The sequence below is a fragment of the Sebastes fasciatus genome, chromosome 18 (genome assembly GCF_043250625.1).
Source record: "Sebastes fasciatus isolate fSebFas1 chromosome 18, fSebFas1.pri, whole genome shotgun sequence".
In the NCBI taxonomy this organism is placed as follows: Eukaryota; Metazoa; Chordata; class Actinopteri; order Perciformes; family Sebastidae; genus Sebastes; species Sebastes fasciatus.
The window spans coordinates 13,458,075-13,483,107 of NC_133812.1; the positions used below are offsets into that span (position 1 = coordinate 13,458,075).

Consider the following 25,033-nt stretch of genomic DNA (forward strand, 5'->3'; position numbering starts at 1 on the left):
TCAGTTCTCATGCACAAAAGCTATTCCTATACAGTAAACACATGTTGAGAGGCAGAGTAAACAGACACATTTTATTTGAAAATCTAGGTTGCCTTGAGTATACACAGTCAACGTACCACCTACTTTGAAACTGTGACACTGACCCAGTTGTTGCTCACATCGAGTTGTCAGAGAGTTCACTTCAAGGGGCTTTTTGAAAAACCAGCAGAGACAGAATAGATGGTTCTGGGTGGGGCTTCATTAAAAGGGTGACGCAGCTTCATAAACAAAAAAAAGGTAGAATAAATACAGATGGATGAAGCTTTTAGGCCTTTTCCCAGGGCAGTGTGACAAAAGGTTAATCCACTTGAAACTGCGTCCTCGCATAAAAATGTTCCACCCACTCTCATCCCTGTTGCTGCACCGACTCGTCAGGCTTTCTGTCCTTCAGTGTTTTATGTGAATGGGCTTGAAACCGTAACGCACATTGTCCTTGAGTAACGGGCTGCCAACAACCATGCGCTTCTTGCACCACTTTAGTCCAGTTTTATATATGGGTTTCACCGAGTCAATGGACCAGCGAGTCAGGTATCTGTACAACAGGAAAACGTTGCTAGTTTCATTATCACTGAGACTGGTGCTGACAGTAGATAGATCACAGTGAGAAACATGCATATAAGCAGACACTCGTGTCGTGTATACATTACCTGTTATGGTGTGGCTTGGGCCTTTTTGGGACGTGGCCCTCTGGAAGTTTGGGTTTGTGGTCAGGGAGCAGACCTTCAACACAGAGAAAAACAAAAAAGTCACACGCATGTACTTATTTAAAAGGTGTCATCAAAATACAGCCAATCAGTAAAGCTGGTCCAAAAAGGTACAACAGATAGATGCTATGTATTAAAAGATAAGTATTTTTCAACCTGGGCCCTGATTTCCCATGTTTTTGTGTCTAAGTGACTAATGGAGACAACACTTTTTGAAATTGGTCCAGTATTGAGGGAGAATGCTGCAGCTGCTAAATGGTCTGCGATGTAATCATTTTTGGCAACCTGGCACCGTCAATTTACGTCAACTAACAAGTGTTTGTTTTTGCCACTGACAGGCTCAGATCGTTATTAGAAGTGTCTGACAACATTATGGAAAGGACCCTGCAGAGAAATAAAACGTTTTTTCTCACCTTTCACTTGATCTGGTCTGTTTATTATTGTGTGTCTCGCTCAGAGAGGCCTCTTTGAGAAATTTCACGTCTCATCCACATTGACGAAATCATCTAAATATTCAGCCATAGCAGTGAAAATCTTTTAGATAATACTAAGCTACGCGTTCCGTACTCCAACACAACAAACTCTGACAACACCGGTGTCCCGTGGCTCTCCTCTCTCACTTACGTTTTCCACCGTTGTCTTCTGGCAACAAGTCACATGACACAATAACAAACAGTAAGTGAAGGGTGAGAAAAACATTTAATTTCTCTGTAGGGTTCCTTTCCATAATGTTGTCAGACACTTATAAAAACAATCTGAGCCCGTCAGAAGCACTTTTAGTGGACGTAAGCGGACGGTGACAGGTTGCCCAAAATGATTACATTACAGCTCGTTTAGCGGCTGGCAGCTGCAGCGTTCTCCATCAATGCAGGACCAACTTCAGAAAGTGTTGTCCCCATTAGTCACTTAGACACAAAAACATGGGCAAATCGGGTTCTCAGGTTGAAAAATACCGGTTATCCTTTAAGATTCACACTAGCCAACGACGAACTAGCACAGCTGAACTAACTAGTTAGCACTTTTACCAGCCTTATTGTCTGTTTTCTCACAGTTTGAGTGAGAGGGTAAAAATGTAAATTACCAGCGCTGAAACAATTGGTCAATTAATCAATTAAAATAAAAATTTGACAAATGATTAAGCATTTAAGTCATTTATCAAGCTAAAATGCCAAACATTTGCTGATTCTCACATGTGAGGATTGCAGCCCTGAAAAATCAATTATACCTGGCGTCATAACAGGCAGACAAGATTTCTGTACTTTTGGTCTGATATAAATATTTGGTTTAGAGATTTTTGGCTAAGCTGGTACAATCTTTCACTGTCTTGGCAGTTGTCAGATTCAATTCTTAAGTCTGTATATGCCTTTATTTGCTTATCTACAACAGTAAACTGTATTTGAAATTTGCGTAAATCTTGCAATAATTTAAAATTTGTAACTTAAGGTTCCCAGTGTGAAACAGACAATGAATACGAGGGTAATTTGACTTTGGAGTGGACAGAGATTTAAATACACAAACAAAGGGGCAGGCAGTAACACTGACCTGCTCTGTGAGCCATCTGAACACACATGGCAATCTTGAGATGCTCCTCTGAACAGAGACCAGTGATTCTCTTTGGCAACATCCCTCCGTCTGACCTGATGAACTGACTGAGCAACAGGACATCCTTGAAGGGGGGGCAAAACAAAAAAAATTAGAAAGAAAACCAGACACAATTAACAGCTGATACACTTTCCATAATGTGTGAGATGCACTTACCGTGTAGCTGTATTTGTGCTGCAGGTTCCATTTGTAGATAGGACACTTGGCTGTGGGATTTGGAGGCTGTGGTCCAGCTGGAACGTCCAGTATTTTTCCCTCAATCTGACAGTTAGTGTAATAATATGTTATGGTAGTCTCCTTGTCAAGTTGACTGAATATTTACATGTGCAATAAGAGAAAGCGTTTTTTTTAATAATTTTTTTTATCACAAGTCCCTCTCACACCACATACACATAGTGGAGCATGAGTGATGATTGAGAGGGATTATTTTTGTATCAGTATATACATTATTTTTTAGGAAAATGCTGCATATTGTACCTTTAAACATCCATACTATAACAAAGCAGCTGAGCTTTATTCATTTGGCTTTTGATTTGTTTCTTTAGTGAATAGCCTGATGTAACGACACAAACCAAAGCAATCAAGAATTTGAGAAATACTGTACATTATTTAAATATGTGTATTAATTAAAGATGCTCATCACTAGTTCAGAAGAATTCACTAAACTGCCGCAATTAATACTGTTTGATTTTTTTTATATAGTACTTCAAACGTCAAAACACTGTGTGCGTATCACAAATAAAACTGATAAAGGGCTTGTATACTATATATTTAACAAAAAAACATCATTATCAGTTTCACATTACAGTCTGGTTTTACTTACCGTTGTTGTTTTGCCCTCCTGCTTCTCCACCACTGTAAAACACACACATTTTATGTTAGGCCTTTGATCAGAATATAAAACATAAATTTGTCTTTACTGCTTTCCTAATCTTAGAAAGACTTTTTAAGCTGTTATGGTGTCAAGTGATAAAGTCATTGGTTCCAATGTCAGACAGTAATCTAGCTAATTCACAATTAACAACAAATGGTGTTTAAATACAGTAATCTTGACTCAAAATATGGTTATGGGCAGGGTCTGAAATTAACATTTTTCCTCACCTGCCACTGTGGCAGGTCACTGAACATTTCTACGAGCCATTTATTTTTTTTGTCTGCCACTTCTGAAATCTAAGTAGAACACTTTAAAATAGTAAACACTGAGTCAGTGTTACCAGACTGTAGAATTATGGAATATATCATGTAACCTTAATGCATGACTATATTTGGTAACACTTCATTTTACAGGTCAGCAAATTTCATGGTAATTAGGTGATAAATAGCAAGTTACCTATTTGAAATTTCTTTGGAATTACCCCAATATTTACCAAATATTTACCTCCAAAACCAAAACTAATAGAAGTTACTTCTGATCAGGCATACATCTCACCATTGTGTGACTTATTGTCTACACAGATGTAACCTGGTAGTAAATATCATGATTCAGGGAGTTTTTTTTAAAGAAATTTCAAATAAGTTATTTACTAAATATTATCTATTTATCAGCAGACATGGAAATAAAGCATATCAATTAACTTTGTATTCTTTTCCTGGAAAGTATTAAATAAACTACCAGCTATTGGGAAATAGTGTAATATAATTATTAAATAATGTTTATAACAAAGTAATTCTCAATACATTTTGAGGTAAATATTGGGGTAATTTGGCAGTAATTCCAAAGAAATTTCAAATACATGCTAATTATCACCTAATTACCATGAAATGTGTGGACCTGTAAGATGAAGCGTTAACCTATATTTAATTTAGGCTTTAGAATTGCTTTTTAAAAACAATATTTCTTAATATAAGGAACATTTTTACCTGACACAACCAACATTTACCCTGTATTTGGCAGGTGGCAGGTGCTAATTTCATTCCCTGGTTATAGGTGAGGCTACAGTTAGTAACCTACTGTTTTTACATCTTTGTTGAGTAATTAAATGTCACATTTTATATAGGATATATATATATAATTACTTACTTAGATAACATAGACCACATATTTAAGGACATTTAAAGTCAGGAGTAGGAGGAATAAAATAAAAATGAATGTGCATTTTAATGTGACTCTCTTCTTCATAGTGACACGTTGTGGGTTCACAACACACTAAATGACAAGATGTCAAGCCTCAATGGATGCATGGCTTCTAGCAAACAGCAATTTACTGAAATTAAGGTCATCTTCATGTCATCAGATCTTTAAAAGGTGAAATAACTGTAATAATAATAATAATAATAATAATAAAAATAAAAATAAAGAATAGAATTAAAAATTTTTTTTAAAAAAATCACACAAAAAACAATAATAAAAAATAAGAGTAATAATAAATTAAATAAACAAATACATTAATAGAAATTAATTAAATACAGTAATCTTGTCTCAAAATATGTTGTGATATGTTAAGTAATTAAATGTCACATTTTATATTGGCTATATATATAATTACTTACTTAGATCACACGTCACATAGACCACACATTTAAGGCTATCTAAAGTCAGGAGTAGGAGGAATAATATAAAACTGAGTGTGCATTTTAATGTGACTCTCTTAACTCTTCTTCATAGTGACACTTTGTGGGTTCACAACACACTAAATGACAAGATGTCAAGCTGAGAGACTGCCTCAATGGATGCATGGCTTCTAGCAAACAGCAATTTACTGAAATGAATGTCATCTTCATGTCATCAGATGTTTAAAAGGTGAAATAGCTGCAGGAGCCTCTGATCACAGTCAGTGTCTACACGCTAACTTTAGCTCTTCTGGCTACAATCTTCACGTTTGTAGAGAAAGTCTCACCTTGTCGGATCCCTCTGCTCTGAATGGTTAAAGCTTGTAGCTGTGGGACATTTATCAGCTGTTGAATCTTCACCTGGGAGCCTGTGAGACCTAACTTCAAGCCCGAAAACGAGGTCCAAACAGACCTCAACATACTGATGCCTGCCATGTTTTAATTCCTGACCTTCTCGCCTTCTTCGCCGCTTCCTGTCTGGTAATCTCGCGAGAATTAAGACAGCGCCACTCACGGTGAAGACCTCTTATTACATGGATGGAGGTGAAGACCATAAATAAAAGACACATTCTTTTATTATTATTACTCTCTTATTTTTGTATTATTATTGTTTTTTTGTGTTTTTTGTATTGTTATTGTTTTTTGTGTTTATTATTATTATTATTATTATTTATTTTCTTAATTTTATTTCATTTTCAAAGTTTTTTTCTTTAGTGTACTTAATGAGTTCGTCTATAAGCTCAACTACTTAAAAAACTGGTTTATAAACTATTGTAATTACGAACTGTAAATTGCATATATGAAATCAATCTCGAAAAAATAAAGATTACTGTATTTAAACACCATTTGTTGTTAATTGTGAATTAGCTAGATTACTGTCTGTCTGTCTGTAACAGAAAGTAGGTTACATAAGCAAACAAATCAACTCTCAGACTCTACAGTCATCCTACATTTTATCAAATATTTGATTGTATATATAAAAATGTTGGACTCTCATTACTGTGATTCATACCTTACTCAATAATACCTCGTGCTATTTTTTTGTGTTAAATTAACTGGCTTGATAAAAATATTTGCATGGCCAGAAGGGAATTCCATTTCAAATACAGATAAATATAATTATATCTATATTTATGATCCTTTGTCAAAAGCCTTGCCTCAAAGGACAACACACCCATGAGCCAAGATCTAGCATAAATCGGATTAATTTGCAATAAACCACAAAACAAACTGCTGCAAAATATCAAATAAAGTTAAACACAAGGGGAAAGAAAGCAAAATGAAGACATGGCATGTTGAAAAGTATCTGGAGTACTCCCAGGAAAAGGTGATGTAGGGACATCCAGATCACAGACCTTAAACGCCCAGAGAGAGAAATCAGAGTAAAGCTAGAATATATTTGTCTGAAAGGAAGATTTAAACATAACATGCCAGTGCATTGGGAAAATAAATCCTGCAGTCTGGATGATAAACTGCAGCATGTATCTGTGGCTCCTAGCCTACTTTCATCCTTGTGTTGCTTTCGTTTAGATGCTCAGAGTTCACAACAAAGATCAGGCCACTGCTGTAGTCATACCACGCTCATCAGATTAAGGCATGAGAGGCACCTGGAGGAGCAGTGTAGGAACATGCCAGACTTTTGTTGCAGAAACTAAAAGATACAGGCAGATTCTTCATGCCCTGATAAAGAGACTCAGAGATAAAGTGTTATCCTGAGAACACTATGCTATTGTCCAGTCAAGTTTTTTGTTTGCTGTTTTTCAGGATCTATCTCATGGTTTCATCTAAAGAAAGCATAAAGAAAGCCAATTCAGTCTGCAAAAATAGATCTGCTTACAGAAGTCCCATACAGTAAAATCCATTTATGGAACTTACTCTGCAAATTCAAGCTGTATAAATTGAAGCATATAGTCATCATGAGACATAGACTCCGTCTCTCAATTTTCTTAACAAAATTATATAAATATTTATATAAAACACGCAGTTTGCCATGAGCTTCAATGTGCATGCAACATCATTAGACTGTCAGGCTATTAAATAGGCGCCATCAGTTGCCATAAGCACCATAGATGTGGGTCAGTAGGGGCCTACTACACCCAATGGTAGGTTTTATCATCTATTCACATGGTAGATCACCGAAAGAAGGTAAAAAAGAACACGATAGCGTCCTCTAGTTATTGTATATAGTAATTATGACAGGAGCAGAAGGATGGGATACAAAACAGGGCTTTCACACAGGAGACCAGGGTTTGAATTCCGTATGAAACCAACGTCTAGTTGTCTTTGTGTTCAAAACGTTAAGTTTTGCTTTCACTTTTGAGATTGTTTTAAGCCAAAACACAATGTTTTTCTCTAAACTTAACTGAGTGGTTTTGTTTCTTAATCCTAAAGAAATTGTAGTTTTGTTGCTTAAACCAGGGGTTCTCCATCTTTTTGGGGCCAGGGACCCCTTAAAGGGGAGAACATTTTCCAAGGACCCCCTCCTTGTCATAACACCGATTAAGCATAATGCTTATTACCATTTGTACTGTTAATGTCATTGGAACTATTTGTATTCTAAAACTTTTCAACCTAAATACTTCAGACCTGTTTTACACACAGAAACACATTTCTGAGTTTCCAATTTGAATCATGTTAAGATAAGGTAAAATAATCCTTTATTAGTCCGACAGTGGGGAAATTTGCACAATATTGAATGTTAATACCATTTATATACCCTTTTAAACAGAGGGTGATTTTACTCAAATTACATTTGGACTCAACTTGAAAGCATTTATTGCCTACATTTCAAGTAATTGATCTTAAAAGCTTTCAGAAAATGAACAGTAGCAAGACTGGTATAGTCCTAATAAATCCAGATATTTAAACATTCCAGTCTAAAGCTGACTTTCAGTAAGTGCTTCAATTAGTTATTGCTGTGTGTCACAATCATATCAGAGTTTTTATTGGCCGAAAGCGAATGTGGGTGGGACTAATTGACAAAATATACTTTGTTTTATTGGTGCAAATGGTCCCCACGGTATGCACTTTTTAATGATACATCACAATTTTATCATTTATAGCTAATTATTTCACGATGGACATTTTAAATTGTTTGTTTTTTCAGATATTAAACAAATTTATTTGGATAAGGGAAGTTATGATTGATCACAACTTTAGCGTGACACACAATACACAATTAAGTTGTTCTCGTAACAATTTTCCAAGCACGTTCACCATCGTGGTTGTTTGGTTTCATGGCCCAAAAAAATGCGAACAATTTCTCAAATGCCATCTAAAACTGTGGAGCCTAAAAGAGCTGCACACTGAGATGCAAATGGCCTTCTGTGTTCGTCTCGTCTACGGAGCAGAGAGTAGATAGATAGAGATTACCGTCACCCCGCCGCCACAAAGGAGGCATTGTCTCAGTGATCAGGTCCCTTCGTCAAGGACACTTAAGCAGTCACATTCCTTGAGAGAAGCCCAAAAAAATGGCATTTAAAGTGTCTGGCCACCTCCTCACAGGCTTTGATATTCAAATGAAACATGGCCCTGTACAAACAGGCGCCTCAGCTGAGGAAGAGGAGGGGGGAGAGTAAATCAGATAGGATTTCCCTCAGATGAAAAGAGCTCGTCTGACATTTTCACAGCGAGCGCTGAGGGACGCTGAAGCAATGTTGGTTCGATGTCATGGTGGGAAGTTATTGCAGTGTGGAAAAGGTTAGAGTTTTCACCCCCGCTTCCTTTGGACAAACTGCTAAAACGCAGCATGGATGCGAGCAGAAGAGCTGAGGCCGGGGTGAAGATGAGTCGGTACGGTCACATCGCACAAAAACAAATCCAACCCACCCCGCCGCATTCCCCTTTTATTGTCACACTGGTCAGTTTGTTTTGCCTTTAATGTTTTGGTGAAGACTGAAAGGGCCTCCTGGCGATAGCTTCTGCTGAAGAGTCTAAACACAAAAAGACCTCCAAGAGGGTCATAACAGCAACACCGTGTGATCTGAAAAGTTGACTTCTTTAATCAAATTCCTGAATCTGACTCTTGTGGCACGGCTTTCTAATGCTTTCTCTCTGCCGTTTTTTCTTAGGTGAAGATTTCTCTCAGCGAGAGCCAAAAAGTTTTCGACAGTGTGTCTCATTCCCATGCAGATGGAATGTGTGGATTTGCTGCCATCCAAATTGATGGGCACAGTCTGGTATGCAATTAAGGCATAGCTGTCACTAAGAGGCTTTCCTGGGCGATTAACTTGTAAAGGCTGTTGCATCCAAGGAAGTCAACTGAACACAATTAGCCTATTTCAAGGGAATGAGTTTGGTTAAAGGCCCCCACTGCGTGTAAGATGAGGTGAGAGGAAAAAGAAGCTTGCCGAAGCAGACAAACTGGAAACGAGAGGTTTTCATCGACCAGGGAGTGGAGCTCAGAGTGACAGCCAGCGCATGTTTATGGCTCTGATGTTGGGTGAAGCTTTCTCTTTTCTGCAAGTGACATGAATCGTCATCCATCCAATCAACGAGTCCCACCCCCTGCCTGTTCTGTTTCCCAAGCCCCTCTCGCTCACTACCCTTCCGGCTCTTATTCGGGCGTACGTGCTAAATGGCACTGGCTTCTTCAACAAACTCGCTACCCTTTGAAGAGGCTCTTATCCCCGTTTTTTCCCTCCGCTTGGCCCTCTGCGATTGCCAGCTTCTATCCTCTCTCACACACAGCCTTGCCTGTAAATCCACGTACACAAACACGCTCCCCATTCATCCGTCTTTCTCATATACACACTTTATGGATGACAAGCGTCCCTTAGAGTCAGTGCAATTTTCATGCAGGTTGCATTGCCCCGCAATACAATACAAACAATAGCTCCTCAGCTCCTGAGTGGTCCTCTTCAAATGTTAGAAAACATTTCGTACCCTTTTTCATTTTCCTTTTCGGTCGAGTTGTGTTCGCCACCCTCAGTGGCTACCAACGAAGGAAGTCAATTAAAGCAGGAGGATCAATGCCTTGTACTACAAACAAAAATCTGACCTGGCATTATTTTCCCTCCATCTGTTTTTGATGAAAGCATCATGTTTCAACCGAAGAAAAAAAAATGTAACCTGTGATTCATTTAAGCTCGGAAGGATGTTTTAATGTGCCACACGGCCATCTCACGCTGTGCGGATTTGTGCAGCGCTGCCCGGATTAGTTTCCCACCACGGCTGCCTCTGCTCTTAACTTCCTCCTTGTGCATGTTGCCATGACGCCTGCAGCGGCATTCTCCCATAGACCAGATGGTTTCCAGTCAACTGCGGTCCCTTTGACTAAAAGGCTGTCTACAAGTGGTCATGTGACTTATGAGGTGACCATTTGTATTAAAGGAGCTTCCACTTTTTTTTCTTTGCTTGTTGGAATTACTAACTTTCCTCCTGTTTGATGTCCAGCTTACAATATGTATGTATGTATGCACACCAAATGAAGCATACAAAATGAAGAACACATACTTGTGTATCCGTGTAAAATATGGACATGAATCCACTGAATTGAGCTCACTCTTTGAAGACACTGATAAAAGTATTACTTACTTATGTTACACACTTGCCTTGTGTTATCGGAGCACCAACAAGTGTCTTTAGACTGACAGATGGGATTTTCTGGTAGTAATTTTATTACCTTTTAATATTTCTTTATTTTCACTAAAGGGTTTATTATGCATATTATATTTTTAATTTGTTTTGAATATTGTTTTGACCCATATGTTTAAATCCTTTTGTGTCAATAAAAGACCTAACTATGATTTTACTCTTCAGGTCGTATCGTAAATTTAAACCTGTATTATCTGATTTGTTGGCCACTTGGGGGCAGTGCAACAATCTGTAAACATAGACTAAGTGGATGTAGTCATCGTGATGTCACCCATTGGTTTATAGACTGCCGTTTTGAAGCCTCGAGTTTGGCATTTTGGCCATCGCCATCTTGTTTTTTTTGCAACCAGAACTGACACGAGTGGGTGGAGCTAAGTACAACCAAACTCTAAATAAGATGTTTTCAGGCGACCAAAAAGGTTCTAATTAACTTTCATGAACTTAAACACACTGTGAAAGGGTTAAAGTTCTAAGACGAAAACACGGACAACTCCCAGACCGCACAACGCCGTTTACAATGTTTACTGAGGTAATAAATCAAGTGAGAAGTAGGGTCATTTTCTCACAAACTTCTATACAATCAGACTTCTTTTTGCAACCACAGGAGTCGCCCCCTGCTGGCTATTAGAAAGAATGCAACTTTAAGGCACTTCCACATTGGCTTCACTTCTCAGATGTTCTTCTCTCGCCAACTGACTGTAAACAAAACATTGACACAAGATCACCTTATGAAGTTGTTAGCAACAATGGAGTCGACAAATGTAAGTCACTCTCCCTTTAGCTCTGTTTTGGTCTCCACCAACTCCTTTGGGAAATATCTGGTTCTTTAGCTGTGAAATGCTGCACTGTGTTCACCAGCTAGATGCTTAAAATGCTACCTGTTGCTTGGTGCGGAACAGGGAATGATACAGTGAGTATAATAGAGCTTTTTTTGCTGAAAAATTATAAAATATTGATCAGTGCCGTGAGAGTGAATCAAAACACACAAAGTTGAAACCAAAACAATGAGCTGAAAGATGCTAAAAAAGCTCAGTAGAGCTGACAGGAACTGCAGAAACGGGTAATAATTATCTGTGTCTATCACTATGAGCAACCTTTTTCTTATTTATAGTCATTTGATCCATTGTCAATATAAATAGACAGTTATATTTTCCATAAGTTCTGTAGGAACTGACATGACAGTTTGACCCAAACCAATGATAGTTTTGGCTGCCTTTAAACCATTTTTATTTGTGAGATGTGTCACCAAGGTGCTTTTGAGTTTTGTTGAAGTCTCCTACTTATTGGCCCACTGCGCATTGCCTCACAGTCGTCCTTATCTCTGTGTGGCCTCAATACGTGCCTTTCTTTCCCTCTTTGTACAGGTAAAAACTCACACCAAACTCCATTGAGAAATCTCTCAGTTTACTTTAATGTTGCCCTGCTTATCTACATCACAACTTAACATACTTAAATGTGAACTGGCTTACCCTTAACAAAGGGGGTTGTAGCATATTTCAAACTATATATTTTATTGAAATATCAGTGCTTACAGGACATTTTCATATGAATTCACCAGTGTATAGTAACAGTTGGGCTGTCAAAAGGTTGTGTGAGGCAACCTGCAACATATGATGGTGTTTTCTCTCACAGAAGAGAGAAAGTGAGAACAGATATCTGGCTGCTCCATATAACTCTCTTTTATGTGAGCCGCGCCTGGCTTGTAAAGAAATTCGGTGTTACACAAGGTCACTTCAGCATTTTCCTCACCCTCATTAGTCTGCCTCCTTTTCTCTGACTGAAACTGGAATGTATTGAATGGTATAGAACGCACAGAGTTGTAGACAGGTGGAGCCCAGCAGGGGGCAGTGGTGATTGTCAGGTGCAGCTTCGCCCGACCTATACGCTTTTGGCAGCAGCAGCAGCCAGTCAGACACTGAGACCTTGAGGATTAAATAATAAAACACATTCAATTCATCAAGGACACCAGACATAGTTTTCACAACTTATCGGCCAAGTAGGTTCAGTTATTACATCTAGAAGGGCAGATAAGGTCATATATATGAACCTTTAAATAAACAGATTCTGTTCTACAAATAAAAGAATATAATAATATAAAAGGAACATTATTAATGATGGGATTAAATGTCTCCAATCTACAAGTGGAATTAAAGCAGAGACAGTTGATGACTTTCCCTTCAGAGCAATGCGTTTTCCAATGGTGGAATTCAATGAAGTACATTTACTCAAGTACTGTATGTTGAGATACTTGTACTTTACTTGAGTATTTCCATTTTATGCTACTTTATACTTCTACTCCACTACATTTTGGAGGCAAATAATGTACTTTTTGCTCCACTACATTTATTTGATAACTTTAACTACTAGTTACTTTGCAGATTTGAATTATTAATACAAAATAAACTTATAAAGTATGACGTATTATTATAGGTTATAGCTACCCGGCAGTTTATTAGGTAAGAAAAGCTACAAGCTGAAACATTAAAGTGATGCTCACGTAAATGCATCAATAATTCTAATCCAGTATTACAATATATATATTATTCTGAAATGGGTCATTCTGCATTATGAGTACTTTTACTCTATTTCGATGCAGATATTTTTGTCTTTACTTGGTATTGTTACTTTTACTCAAGTAAAATATCTGAATACTTCTTCCACCACTGGTGTTTTCAGACCTACTAAAGCCCCTCTTCCACAAATGAGACATGTTATGTGGGCTCCCTGATGTGCTACATGATCTTTGTCCCTTCTTCTCTTCCTTTCCCAGTTGGGGGTCATTCACGGAAACAACTTGAGACCGTCTTTTTTTCCCTATTATTACAACCCTCTTTTTTGTTGTATTTTTAACACCATGTCCAATACATCTTATCCCCTGAATGAGAATGTAAAAACCTTACTTTGTGTGTCCAGTCTGCCTTTGCCACGGTGAGAAGAAGTAGTACAGTGAACGGCAATCAGTCAAGAGTTTCTCCAGTCTTTATGCATCAGGCTTAATTAGGAGACGTTTTCTCGACACAAAGAGACATGATGCAACAAAAGAGTGGACGCTGAAAAGAAGCAGACCTGAAGTCCTTCCATCTCCCATTCACTCGTATGTATAAGGACTGGGCAGTCAAGCACAAGGCAAACTCTCCAGTAAAATTCCATGGCTAGCAAACACAGGACGAAGAACAGTCAGAGAGGAAGAGCTACTTTCTCCAAGAGCTGCTTTGTCATCAAGTGGAAGTGCACTCACATGTTTAATTCTTTCCATTCACGCCAAATAATAACATTTAAAGGAAAACTACATGTTTTATGCTCTTATAGAGCCAGTAGGCTATGGTCAAATCTTATAACTCAACAGGTGCCATGTTTCAGTTTTCCGTAACTATACCTGCTTTCACCCACTGAGTCTTGCTTTAAAGAGCTCCTGGAAGTGTTGAACTCTTTAAACATAAACTTAAAACCTATACCTATTCAGCCAGGCCTTTGATTAAGAATGGTTTATAGACATTTTTTACACTTATGTTTTTGCATTTAAGTTGTACAATTTTATTCTATTTTATTATTAATTTATTAATCACTTATTATGTTGTATTCAACTTGAAAAATGTTATTCTATTTTATTGTTAATTTATTAATCACTTATTTTCTTGCATTTACGTTGTGTCATTTTATTCTATTTTATTGTTATTTTATTAATCACTAATTTTATTGTATTTAAGTTGTATATTTTTTTATATTTTATTTTATTTATCACTTATTTTATTGTATTTAAGTTGTATAATTTATCATATTTTATTGTTAATTTATTAATCACTTATTTTGTTGTATTTAAGTTGTATAATTTTATTCTATTTTACTCTTATTTTTACTGTTAATTTAGTTTTTATGTTACACTGTTTTATTACTTTTACTGTTATTATAGCTTTTAATTCTATTTTATTACATTCTTATAATTTTATGTTCTCGCATGCATTTGTCAAATAGTTAATTTGCTGAATTGTTTTTATCTTTTCTGTTGTTTTCATGGTCCACACTTGTTCCGTATTATTTTCAACTTGTCAGTCATCTGTGAAGCACTTTGAACTGCACTAACCTGTATGAAAGGTGCTATACAAATAAAGTTTCATTGATTGATTGATTGATTGATTGATTGATTAAGGTGGGACTGTGTTACGAGGGTTACAAAGCTAGCACAACCATTAACAAGCGAATCTGCTAGCATGTTTATTGCTGGTTGACCACACAAGCTCTTATTACAAAGTTCATCATAAAGACCAACTGGCTGTTTTGAAGATGTTGTGTTATGAGTTTTTATTTGAAAAATGTAAGTTATATATTTCAGTAGGAATTGATCATTGAAAATGATGTTTATTTATAATAATGGCGCAGAGCTGTCATCTGATATTTCCCCAGACATTCTGAACGGTAAACTGATATTACACCACACTCGGCTCTAATTCTGAGACGAAGCTTGCATACCTTGGACTGCTTTGAAGCGATGATGATTCGGGGATTTTTGTTGATCATTGTAGATCACTCATTTTTGACTTTTAGCCGCAACACCCATATCTTCTTAGGTGTTGTAGATGAGCTTTGGATGGAGGCGTTAACAAGTTTCCAAACTGTCCTCCAGATGTTTCAGATTTCTGAAATAAATGTGGCTACTTTACCACATGCTCTATATTTGTTATTAGTATTGGATTGCTCTGTGGGTTTTTCTATGCAGACCAAATCGTCCTTGACACCCTGGTGTATTGCAACCTTAGTTCTTCTGCTGCCGACTTAATGAAATAATAATCCATTTGAGACATAGCAAAGGTGTCAAAGATGGTTCTGCTATTGAATTGAGGACTTTCACAACTTTTCTATATAGTATTTTATGATTGATTATCTGCTATATTCTCTCTGGTGGCAATGAAGAAAGCCAAACCAGGGTGATAAAAAAAAAAAAAATGTCACCTTTTAATTTTTAGTGGTAGTTGTATTTATTTGGTCTCAGAAAAGGGCTCAGTGTTAAACATCTGGCTGACTTAGAAATAATACATTAATTCCCATGAAGGAAAGACAAGCAACAAATAATGTACAAGGGAAGAACTTGGAAATGAAACAAGTCAATGTTATGATTAATAAATCCCCCACAGCTCACAAGAATCGCGCTGATGATAAAAGTAATCTTCGGGATCTCACTCAGCACTCAAGATCTGTAAATAGACACAGAGGACTTGCATCAGAGAGCTTAGAAGAAGGTGTCAACTGTGTAAAACATTGTGAAAATCGAATTAGATCGGATTGGGTCACACGTTTCACCCTTAACCCACGCTGTTGGCTGCTGAGATGCAGAAGAGAAGACTTCCTTTCCCCCTGCTGAAAAACTTGTTTAAGAAAACCTGTCCAACTGGCAAGAGGCGATTTACAAATGTGGGATGTTTTCTCTTTGTTGTGGTTAGCACAATGATCCCAAACACCGGGAGCTCACAAGGGACTTTCACGGGCTCTGATGGCGGAAAGAAAGAAAAGGATTAAAGAGGAGAGTGAACAGCGAAGAAACACAGAAACACAGTGAAGTACCGGGAAGAACAAACAAAGTCCTCTCAGCTGATTTAAGTCTCTTTATGTCTGATAAACACCCTGTTGTCAGAGTCTCCCCATATGGTCATACGGGGAAAAAAATAAGCACAAAAGCATCAAAGACTCTGGTCCCTCATGTCCCCTACATTTGATCAGTGTCTCTTGTGCTCTTTCATGTTTTTGACCACACAGCTGTTTGAGAGATGGGAGACTTCTGCCTGGTTTTCTCTAGTAAGGCTAATCTTTTCACTCTAAGTAATGTAATTCATAAGGATAGAAACGAAGAGTCCTGGCTGGTAAAGTGAGCATCTTGTGAAAATATGAGTGGTATCACTACTGGACTGAATCACACAAACTAGAACAAGACTTACTGACGTTAGCATACAGGTATAATTAGTCGTAAACATAAACTGTATATAAGAAGTGGACATAGTCAGCGTGACGTCACCCATTGGTTTATGGACTACCGTTTTGAAGCCTCAAGTTCGGCATTTTGGCCGTCGCCATCTTGGTTTTTTGGAACCAGAAGTGACACAAGAGGGTGGAGCCACAGTACAACTGAACTCGGAATAAGACATTGTTAGGTGAGTTACAATTAACTCTCACGAACTGAAAACACACTGTGAAAGGGTTAAAGTTCTACGACAAAAACACAGATAACTCCCAGACCGGACAACGCCGTGGTAGCGACCTGACAATCACAAGGTAGCCACGCCCTAAATCATACCCTGCTTTATGGTCTATTTGACTCTAAATGGGACCATAATTTACTAAATGAACATCGTGCTGTATTGAAGAAGACTTGAAACTAGCGATTGAGACCATAATCTCCTGTTTACAATGTTTACTGAGGCACTTCAGCATTGGCTTCACTTCTCAGACACGGAGGTTACCCACTAAACTAAAGTATCAGGCAAATGTAAATTTTGATCTGACGGTGGCGGTACATGAAATGTCAAGGGATCACCAAAATTACTACATTTCATCCTGAGGGGGGCTTGAATGTGTGTACCAAATTTCAAGACGATCCATCCAATAACTGTTGAGACATTTAAGTCAAAACCACAAATGTAAACCCGAATGGTGGCAGTATCAGTCAGAGGATCACCGCCGTCAGTAAGATTCATCCTCTGAGAAGCATGAATGGTTGTGCAAAATATCATGTCAATCCATCTGGTAGAAGTTGAGAATACTGGATGAATGAACGTGTTTGACCTGCTGGTGGCGCTAGAGGTCGAGTCAGGGGCTCACCAAAGAAAATAAATAATGGCAAAAGTATGAATGTAGATTTTGCATTGAATCAGTGTTTCTGGGTTTGACCGATAGCCTGCCGCTATAATCTAATCACAGGCTGACTTTGTGTTCTGTGTTCAGGAAAGCTTTTCCTAAAAATTGCTCTCTGGCTGCATCTGGATCATGTCAGGGCTTCACTCCCTACATGAACAATGAGAGATGTTTCCATTTTTTAAACAGAGATATCCCATTTCAAACTCATCTCCAGAGAGAATTTTATTTAGACAGATTTATACATCTCAAACATAAAGCTTATTATATGAAAACATGTTTTATCACACGGTTTGCCATTGCCGTACAACTCGTTTCCATCCTCCTGGAGCACATGCCATTGGTTTATCTGACTTACACAGCGGTGCACATATATGTACAGTACATTTTCCATGACACTGATTGAGGAACTCTTTTTACATTGACTACTCCACCTGTTAGAAGTTAAGGAGATCTATCTGTTGTTTTTGTATGATTCAATCACTACTGGAGCTCATCTACTGCTGATCCTCAGGAAATCTGCAGATATTTGATCTGAGGAAGATCTCTTTGAAAGTTCAAAAGGAACATGTGTCTGTGCTGCACCCGGAGCCAAAAATTAAATGAAAGCTGGGCAAAAGCCTCGCCACTAATAGCTTTAAAGACAGTAACCAGACACTTGTATGTACTTGTAGATAAAAATGAAATAAAGACTGGAAACAGCTAGCCTGGCTCCATCCAAAGGTAAAATATATCCACCTACCAGCACCTCTAAAGCTCACTCCTTAACACGTTATGCTGACTTTAAGAAGTTAGTGGTCCCAGCCAAGAAGTAGTCTGGTACATAACCCCCCATAAAATGGCAAATTGTTGCTTTTACACTTGTAGCCTACGGATGAAACAAACAAGATATAACATGTTAATTGATGACCTTTAGAGATGCTGGAGAGGGGATTCTGTTTCCCTTTGATGCAATCCAGCTTGGTGTTTCCTCCTGTTTCCAATTGTTATGCTAAGCTAACTGGCCGCTGGCTCCAGCTACATAATTACCGTACAAACATGAGAATGGTAGCAATCTTCTCACAACAATTTCCCACACAATGTCAATCTATTACTTTGAAGACTATATAGAGCATTTATGATTAACCCTGTATTGCACTCCCTTATCAAAAAGAAGTTTATTCAAGTGTGCTATTAGCATACTTCCTTTAAACTTAAAATAAGAGAGTATAGTTTCAGTTTACTTTTTATGTACTTATCAGAGATATACTTCACACAAGTATACATAAGTATACTTGGCTCATACAGTACTGACAAGTATACAGACAAGTTTAAGTATACTTAGTTTATACTGACAAGTATACAGACAAGTTTAAGTATACTTAGTTTATACTGACAAGTATACAGACAAGTTTAAGTATACTTAGTTTATACTGACAAGTATACAGACAAGTTTAAGTATACTTAGTTTATACTGACAAGTATACAGAAAAGTCTAAGTATACTTGGCTTATACTGACAATTATACAGAAAAGTCTAAGTATACTTGGCTTATACTGACAAGTATACAGAAACATCAAAGTTTATACTGACAAGTATACAGAAAAGTCTAAGTATACTTGGCTTATAGGCCTATTTGTACTTAATCTTTTGATCGAGATATACTAAAAATGAGTATAATTAAGTTTTCTTGCCTTATAGGCCTATAGAAAGGTAAACTTGGCTTGTAATTGTGCTTGCTTTTTGATAGAGTAGCGTATTAAAGTGTGTATTGCATATGCTCGGTCCAGGAGACTGTTGTGACCAACGCAGAATAATCGTCCGCTGCAATTTGACAGTATGATCACTACCTGGACCTCATATATATCCAAGTCCTAAAAGCTCCCTCCCTGCAGCAGAAATGTGTCTCTGATTATTGAAGCTGTATGTTAAATGAGTTGCAGGGAGGCACAGTAATGCGAAACAGATATGCCATATCTTTAACACAATAGGCCACACTTACAAGGAAGACATACCTTTGTCATCATCCAGAAAATCATGTTAAAGTCTTGCGCTCTGGGCAGTGGACACTGCTGTTCAAATCCAGATAGCAGACAGACAACAGTCTCTGAGGACACAGACAGTATTACCCGCCTGCTGAATGGGATTCTGTTCCCTGAAGTAATATCTGCTTAGCCCGAGGCAACGGAGCATTCACTGACAGGAGGTATAGAGTTTGCATGCCACTAGTAATAGGATAGTCCAACATCATTAAACTCATGTACTGTCAAAATATTTGCAACTCACAAGTAAGTGAAGGCTCTACAGTACCTTTGGTGGGATTTACTGTTTTTAACTGCAAATATTTGGGCATTTCCCAACTGTATGAAAAGCTCTTTTGCTATTCCAGCAGGTCTCCAGCTGTAGTATGCCTGTGCTAAATTACATTTTCTTCATTTTGAATATTAATAATTGTATCATGTTGTATTTTATAATTACAAAACTGATCTGGGGGGACTGTCACTCCTCAAGCTTGTATTTCATATTTTAATTTGCAAGTCTATATGCAATGTCCAAATAGATGGGTTTGATTGTGGCTTTCGTTTGTACTCACCGACAAACCTGACCACTCTGTTATCTTATTATTTTATGAAACCCTCTGAGGCAGGCATCGTCACATGGGTCTATAAATCCAAAATATTAAAATAACAATAAATAATGAAAATAATTTCACTGACCTTTCTTCACCGGTGATTTGTCCTACGACTCTGGGTTTTAATGAATGTAAACCCAGATGTAAAACATCTGCTTGCTATGTTTCCGGTCACATTCAGTCCCACTACAACATCTGACAGGCTGTATTTGATGTCTTAAAGGATGACTGCAGTTTATTTGAACCTGGCGTACTTCCCATGAATGTGGCTATTGTGGCTGTATGGGTCATGATAACTTTGCACTTGTTACTTCTGTAGTAGAGACTCAAGGCCTGGAACGATCATTATGTCTAACTGCATAAGGATCTACATCCAGGGAAACTTGCACATCAGTTTGTTTACATGTGTGAAGCTGTCGGTAGTTTTCCATGTAGCGTGTGTTTGTGCAAGAGAAGAAGTAGCGAACAAATGCCTGCAAGTGTCCGAACTGCAAGAATAAAATGACGAGTTACACAGTCGTAACTTGTTGTGCGGTTTTCATCGACTAACCCCACCGCTGAACGTTTGGTCCAGCCGGCCGCAGCCTTTTCCTCCAGTTGATTTTGGGAAAGTGACCAAAGTGTGCAGGACGATAATGTTGATAAGCGCTGCAAATTCAGTTGTTGTTGTTACACAGCTGGATTCACTCTCATCCGTGGACATGTCTATTTCCCAAGTCTGGCATCAACAGGTCCCACTCTGCAGCAAAAGTTTTCCTCCTGTTGCCTCTCTACCTCCATTATTCATGTCCCCTCCGCCTTTGTGTGAAGACATGTGAAATGACTATATATGGCGATTGACCATTGCATTTAGCTTTTTGAGCTAAGGGCACTTTCACAAGCCATCGTCCGTTTGGTTAGTCAAATCACTTTTTGTTCGTTTTCTATTTAGTCTGGTTCAGTTTCACAGTGCACAAATTAAAGCGCACCAAATAACATAAATATTTGCTGAGAGGCGTGTACGAAATGGCAAATTTTTCTTTTTCATCTCGAGAGCTGCCACTTCTATGTAGGGAATCACGGACTTTGATATAGTGAAGTAAAAGTTTTTTCACTTTGACTCGGCACTGATCTACTATGCGCACGAATCCCCTCTCCTCTTCTCCAGTTTATCTCGAATTACTTTATAACGTCCCTTTTTATGCAGACTTTATCATATTCTGTATTTTGTCTTCGGCCCAGATGTCAAGCAAACATCGGACTTCTGCAGGAGTCCAGGTCAGTCCTCTCCTCCACTCATGTTAACTTGTCGTTTATCTGTGTCCATCTCAAGCCTGCATTTTGGTACGCTTGGAGACGGTCTGAGACCACCTCTCGCAAGCGATCTCGGACCGGTTGGTTTGTTCCGCACCAGAGTACGATTACTGCGTTCAAACAAATTGCACCAGGGGTTGGAACCGCACCAGAGTTAGATTATAACGGACTAAATGTTGGCTTGTGAAAGCGTCCTTAGAAGACGGTATAACAGCAGTGAAAGTCAGCCTCACACTTGTAAACAAACCGGTGTGCGCGGATGCATGATAATGTTAGCCGGCAAGTTGCCCCGGATGTAAATCCCTATGCAGGTAACCATAATGGCCATTCCAGGCGGCTACATTCTGTCCTTACTTTCAATCAGACTTGGACACAAGTGTACAAGGCATGCGCAGCTTGCCCCAATATATGTTGTTTTGCATGAGTCCTCATTTCCTCCGAATCCCTTCAACGTTGGTTGCAAGTGCAAAGTTAGCACGAGCCACAGAGCCACAATAGCAAGATTTATGGGAAATACACCAGGTTGAAATAAACCGGAATTTTCCTTTAATATGTCTCTGCACGGTTCTGCAAAAAATTCAACAAAGAGCTGTCTATCCAGGCGCTAACTCTGTTGAAAAAGACACAGACAACCTCTAACCTGACCATATACAGTATATGAAACTGGTCTCTGAACATTTCTCCGGGACTCCTGCCAAATTGCAATCACATTGACTGCCAATCAAACCAAAGACCCCAGGGGTCTGCCTTTTGAAAAGTGTGTTTGTTAGCAATGTTTTTTGTGTTATCTTCAAATACATTTTCTTCAGACACTGAAACAGAACAGCTTTCTTTATCAGTTTGAAATTTTACAAAAGCCAAAATCCTCGTAATATGTTTATACAGCTCATACAATGGCCCATTGGAAGCACTACAGCTACAGTTATCTTTCGTCCCACACAGGGGTATAATATTCTTACCTCATTCTTGAGATATGGAATCCCAGCAGTGGACTGAAGGATAATGAAAATCTCAATAACTTTAAATAGGTTTGAGGCGCAGTAAAAGTTTAGATCAGGACCTCGGAGCACATGTCCAGGGGCTCAGCCTTCACAACCAGCCTTCTAACATGGAAACAAAATTATTTTTGTCATCCTCTACTGGTACAATAAAGACATAAACGTCATGCCGTGCCGTGTTCCCAACAGAGAGCCTGTGTTGGTCTGTGATCTTTACATCCTGGCAGGGGATCCTGGTGGATCCGCTCCAAGCTGAGTACGCCTCTGTGGACTGGGGCCCTGCTGGAAATTAAATTACCTCTGTTTCATAGAAGCATGGTGGTCACATGTAAAAAAACATAAAGAATAATATTTCTTTTTAGATCGCTAAAGATAATGTTGATGAATAGACACACGCTCCCTTTGGCTGTTACAAACACCAGTTTGCATTACATGCTCACTCAAACATACTGAAGGGATGTTTTGTCTGTATGGTGCCGAACGGAAAATATACTTTTCACGGATGTTGCTCTAACTTCATGCCTGTTGCACAGCGGCAACTGCCTGACCTCCTTTAATTGAAGAACTCTGTTCTTGTCCCAAAACACATGTTCAGTATATTAACTGTGCAGTCATGCGTCAAGTTTGTATTCTGGATCTTGATTTGCATTGTCAAAACTGATTTGGGAATTTTTATATTAAATTGGTGTTTTTTTGAGGAATCAAAGTACTGCTTCTGTCGCTAGGGGAAATCTTTGACGTATTTCTTTCATGTTTTTAGCAGGCTGCAGCCTCCGGTTCTGAAAAAAAAGAAGCAAATGTGGAAAAATTGCATTCTTTCTAATAGCCAGCAGGGGGCGACTCCTCTGGTTGAAAAAATTCTGATTGTATAGAAGTCTATGAGAAAATGACCCTACTACTCACTTGATTTATTTGTACATTGTAAACATGAGTTTATGGTCTCAATCACTAGTTTCAAGTTTTCTTCAATACAGCATGATGTTCATTTAGTAAATTATGGTCCCATTTAGAGTCAAATAGACCATAAAGCAGGGTATGCTTTAGGACGGGGCTAGCTTGTGACTGACAGGTCGCTACCAAGATGTTATCCGGTGTGGGAGTTGTCTGTGTTTTCGTCTTTGAACTTTAACCCTTTCACAGTGTGTTTCCAGTACATGAAAGTTAATTGTAACATTTTGGTCGCCTAAAAATATCTTATTCAGCATTCGGTTGTACTTAGCTCCACCCTACTGTGTCACTTCTGGTTGCAAAAACCAAGATGACGACGGCCAAAATGCCGAACTCAAGGCTTCAAAACGGCAGTCCACAAACCGATGGGTGACGTCACGGTGACAACGTCCACTTCTTATATACGTTCTATAGTATTAAGCAACACCGGCAGTGTGTCTCTGGGTCAGTCTGTCGGTCCACCACTTTGCTCCAGACTGAAATGTCTCAACATCTATCAGATGGATTGTCATGACATTTTGGACAGATATTCATGGTCCCCAGAGGTTGAATCCTAATGACTTTGGTGATCCCCTGACTTTTCTCCTTAGCGCCACCAGCAGGTTGGCATCTTCGGTTTCAAGCGAAATATGGATCGCCAAAGATTCTACAGAGATGGTGATTATTGCCTGCTAAACATCAGCATGTTAGTGTTGTCACTATGTGCATGTTAGCATGCTGATGTTAGCATTCAGCTCAAAGCAAAGCCTACAGTTTCCAAGCAAGTAGCAATTGGCACTAAGTCAAGCCGTCTCACATCTTCTCAACCGAATAACACCTTCAGTAGCCTGAAAATCAGACAAATGTGCTATTTTGTTTCACTTCATTATCTAGTCTGAGATTTTAATCATGTTAGCCGTTTCCCATTGAGATATAGCTGTCCACCTGACGTCATTTTCAACCTGCATAGCTGCGTCAATCCCATTCATACTTGTCGCCATTTTTCTGTAACCGTTTTCTGGCTCTGGCACAGAAAGATGAATGCTCTCATTTTAAATCTCGCTTACAAAGCTCTGATTGGCTGTTGGCAGAGAAACAGAAGTCAAAGATGTGCACAACTACTGACCCACTTGAATCACTGAAGAAATTGGAGATTTGAGCTGCAGTTTAGAGGTCTGGAACCAGACAACCGCTAGGATAAACAGTGAAAACTCTTCAATCAAAACAATTTGGATTCAACTTTCTTTAGACATCCAACCACCTCCTAGGAAACTGGCTTGTAAAACAAAACACTGGAGGCAGAAGATTCAATAAATGTTTGATCCAACACAACTAAGTTGTCTTAAACTGACTCATACCATGTCTTCGCTTAAAAGACTTCCATCCATTTCTTTTGGTTTACTTTTCACACACAGCTCTTGGAAGGCCTCTGCGGTCTCTGTGTTTAGTGGTCAGGAAGTATTACAAATTGTATGAGCGATATCCTGATCTCATGGCCAGGAAGCATTAGCGCAGTCATTTGCTTTCATTATCGTGGAGACATTCTGAGATGTGGAAACCACATCAAGGCAACACATCTAGTTACCCCCGAAGCTACAAAGAGATTTCAATTTTTATGTCCAGACATTTAAGCCAGTTAAATTGTGAACACGGGCCGTATAATGTTTCACTTGTTTGAAGCTAATTGACCATTTTTCCTTGCCTTTTCATAAACCTTACTAATTGTTACACTGGGGGTTGCTGGCCACAAACTGAAAAGGATGCCACATAAGTCAATGTCTTGAGAGAGAATGAGAAAAATGTCCTTTCATGTCGTTCCTTGACTGTGTCAGAAGCAGCGGCGTGGAGTGTTTCAGCTGTTTGTTTGTGTTGCT

The 25,033-nt window shown here is 38.5% G+C and overlaps 2 protein-coding genes across 8 annotated transcripts in view; both read right to left on the bottom strand.

Annotated features, from left to right (window-relative positions):
* The window catches only part of itsn2a (intersectin 2a), a 347,088-nt gene that overhangs the window by 27,956 nt on the left and 294,099 nt on the right, over positions 1-25,033 (bottom strand). The window lies entirely within an intron of this gene.
* On the bottom strand, positions 57-5,382 carry mrps18a (mitochondrial ribosomal protein S18A). Its single transcript, XM_074615675.1, has 6 exons — positions 5,183-5,382; positions 3,169-3,200; positions 2,502-2,606; positions 2,286-2,409; positions 687-759; positions 57-571 (listed from the first exon to the last, which is right to left on the bottom strand). Exons 1-6 carry the CDS (start codon positions 5,328-5,330, stop codon positions 427-429), a joined length of 627 nt encoding a protein of 208 aa, XP_074471776.1. The 5' UTR covers positions 5,331-5,382; the 3' UTR covers positions 57-426.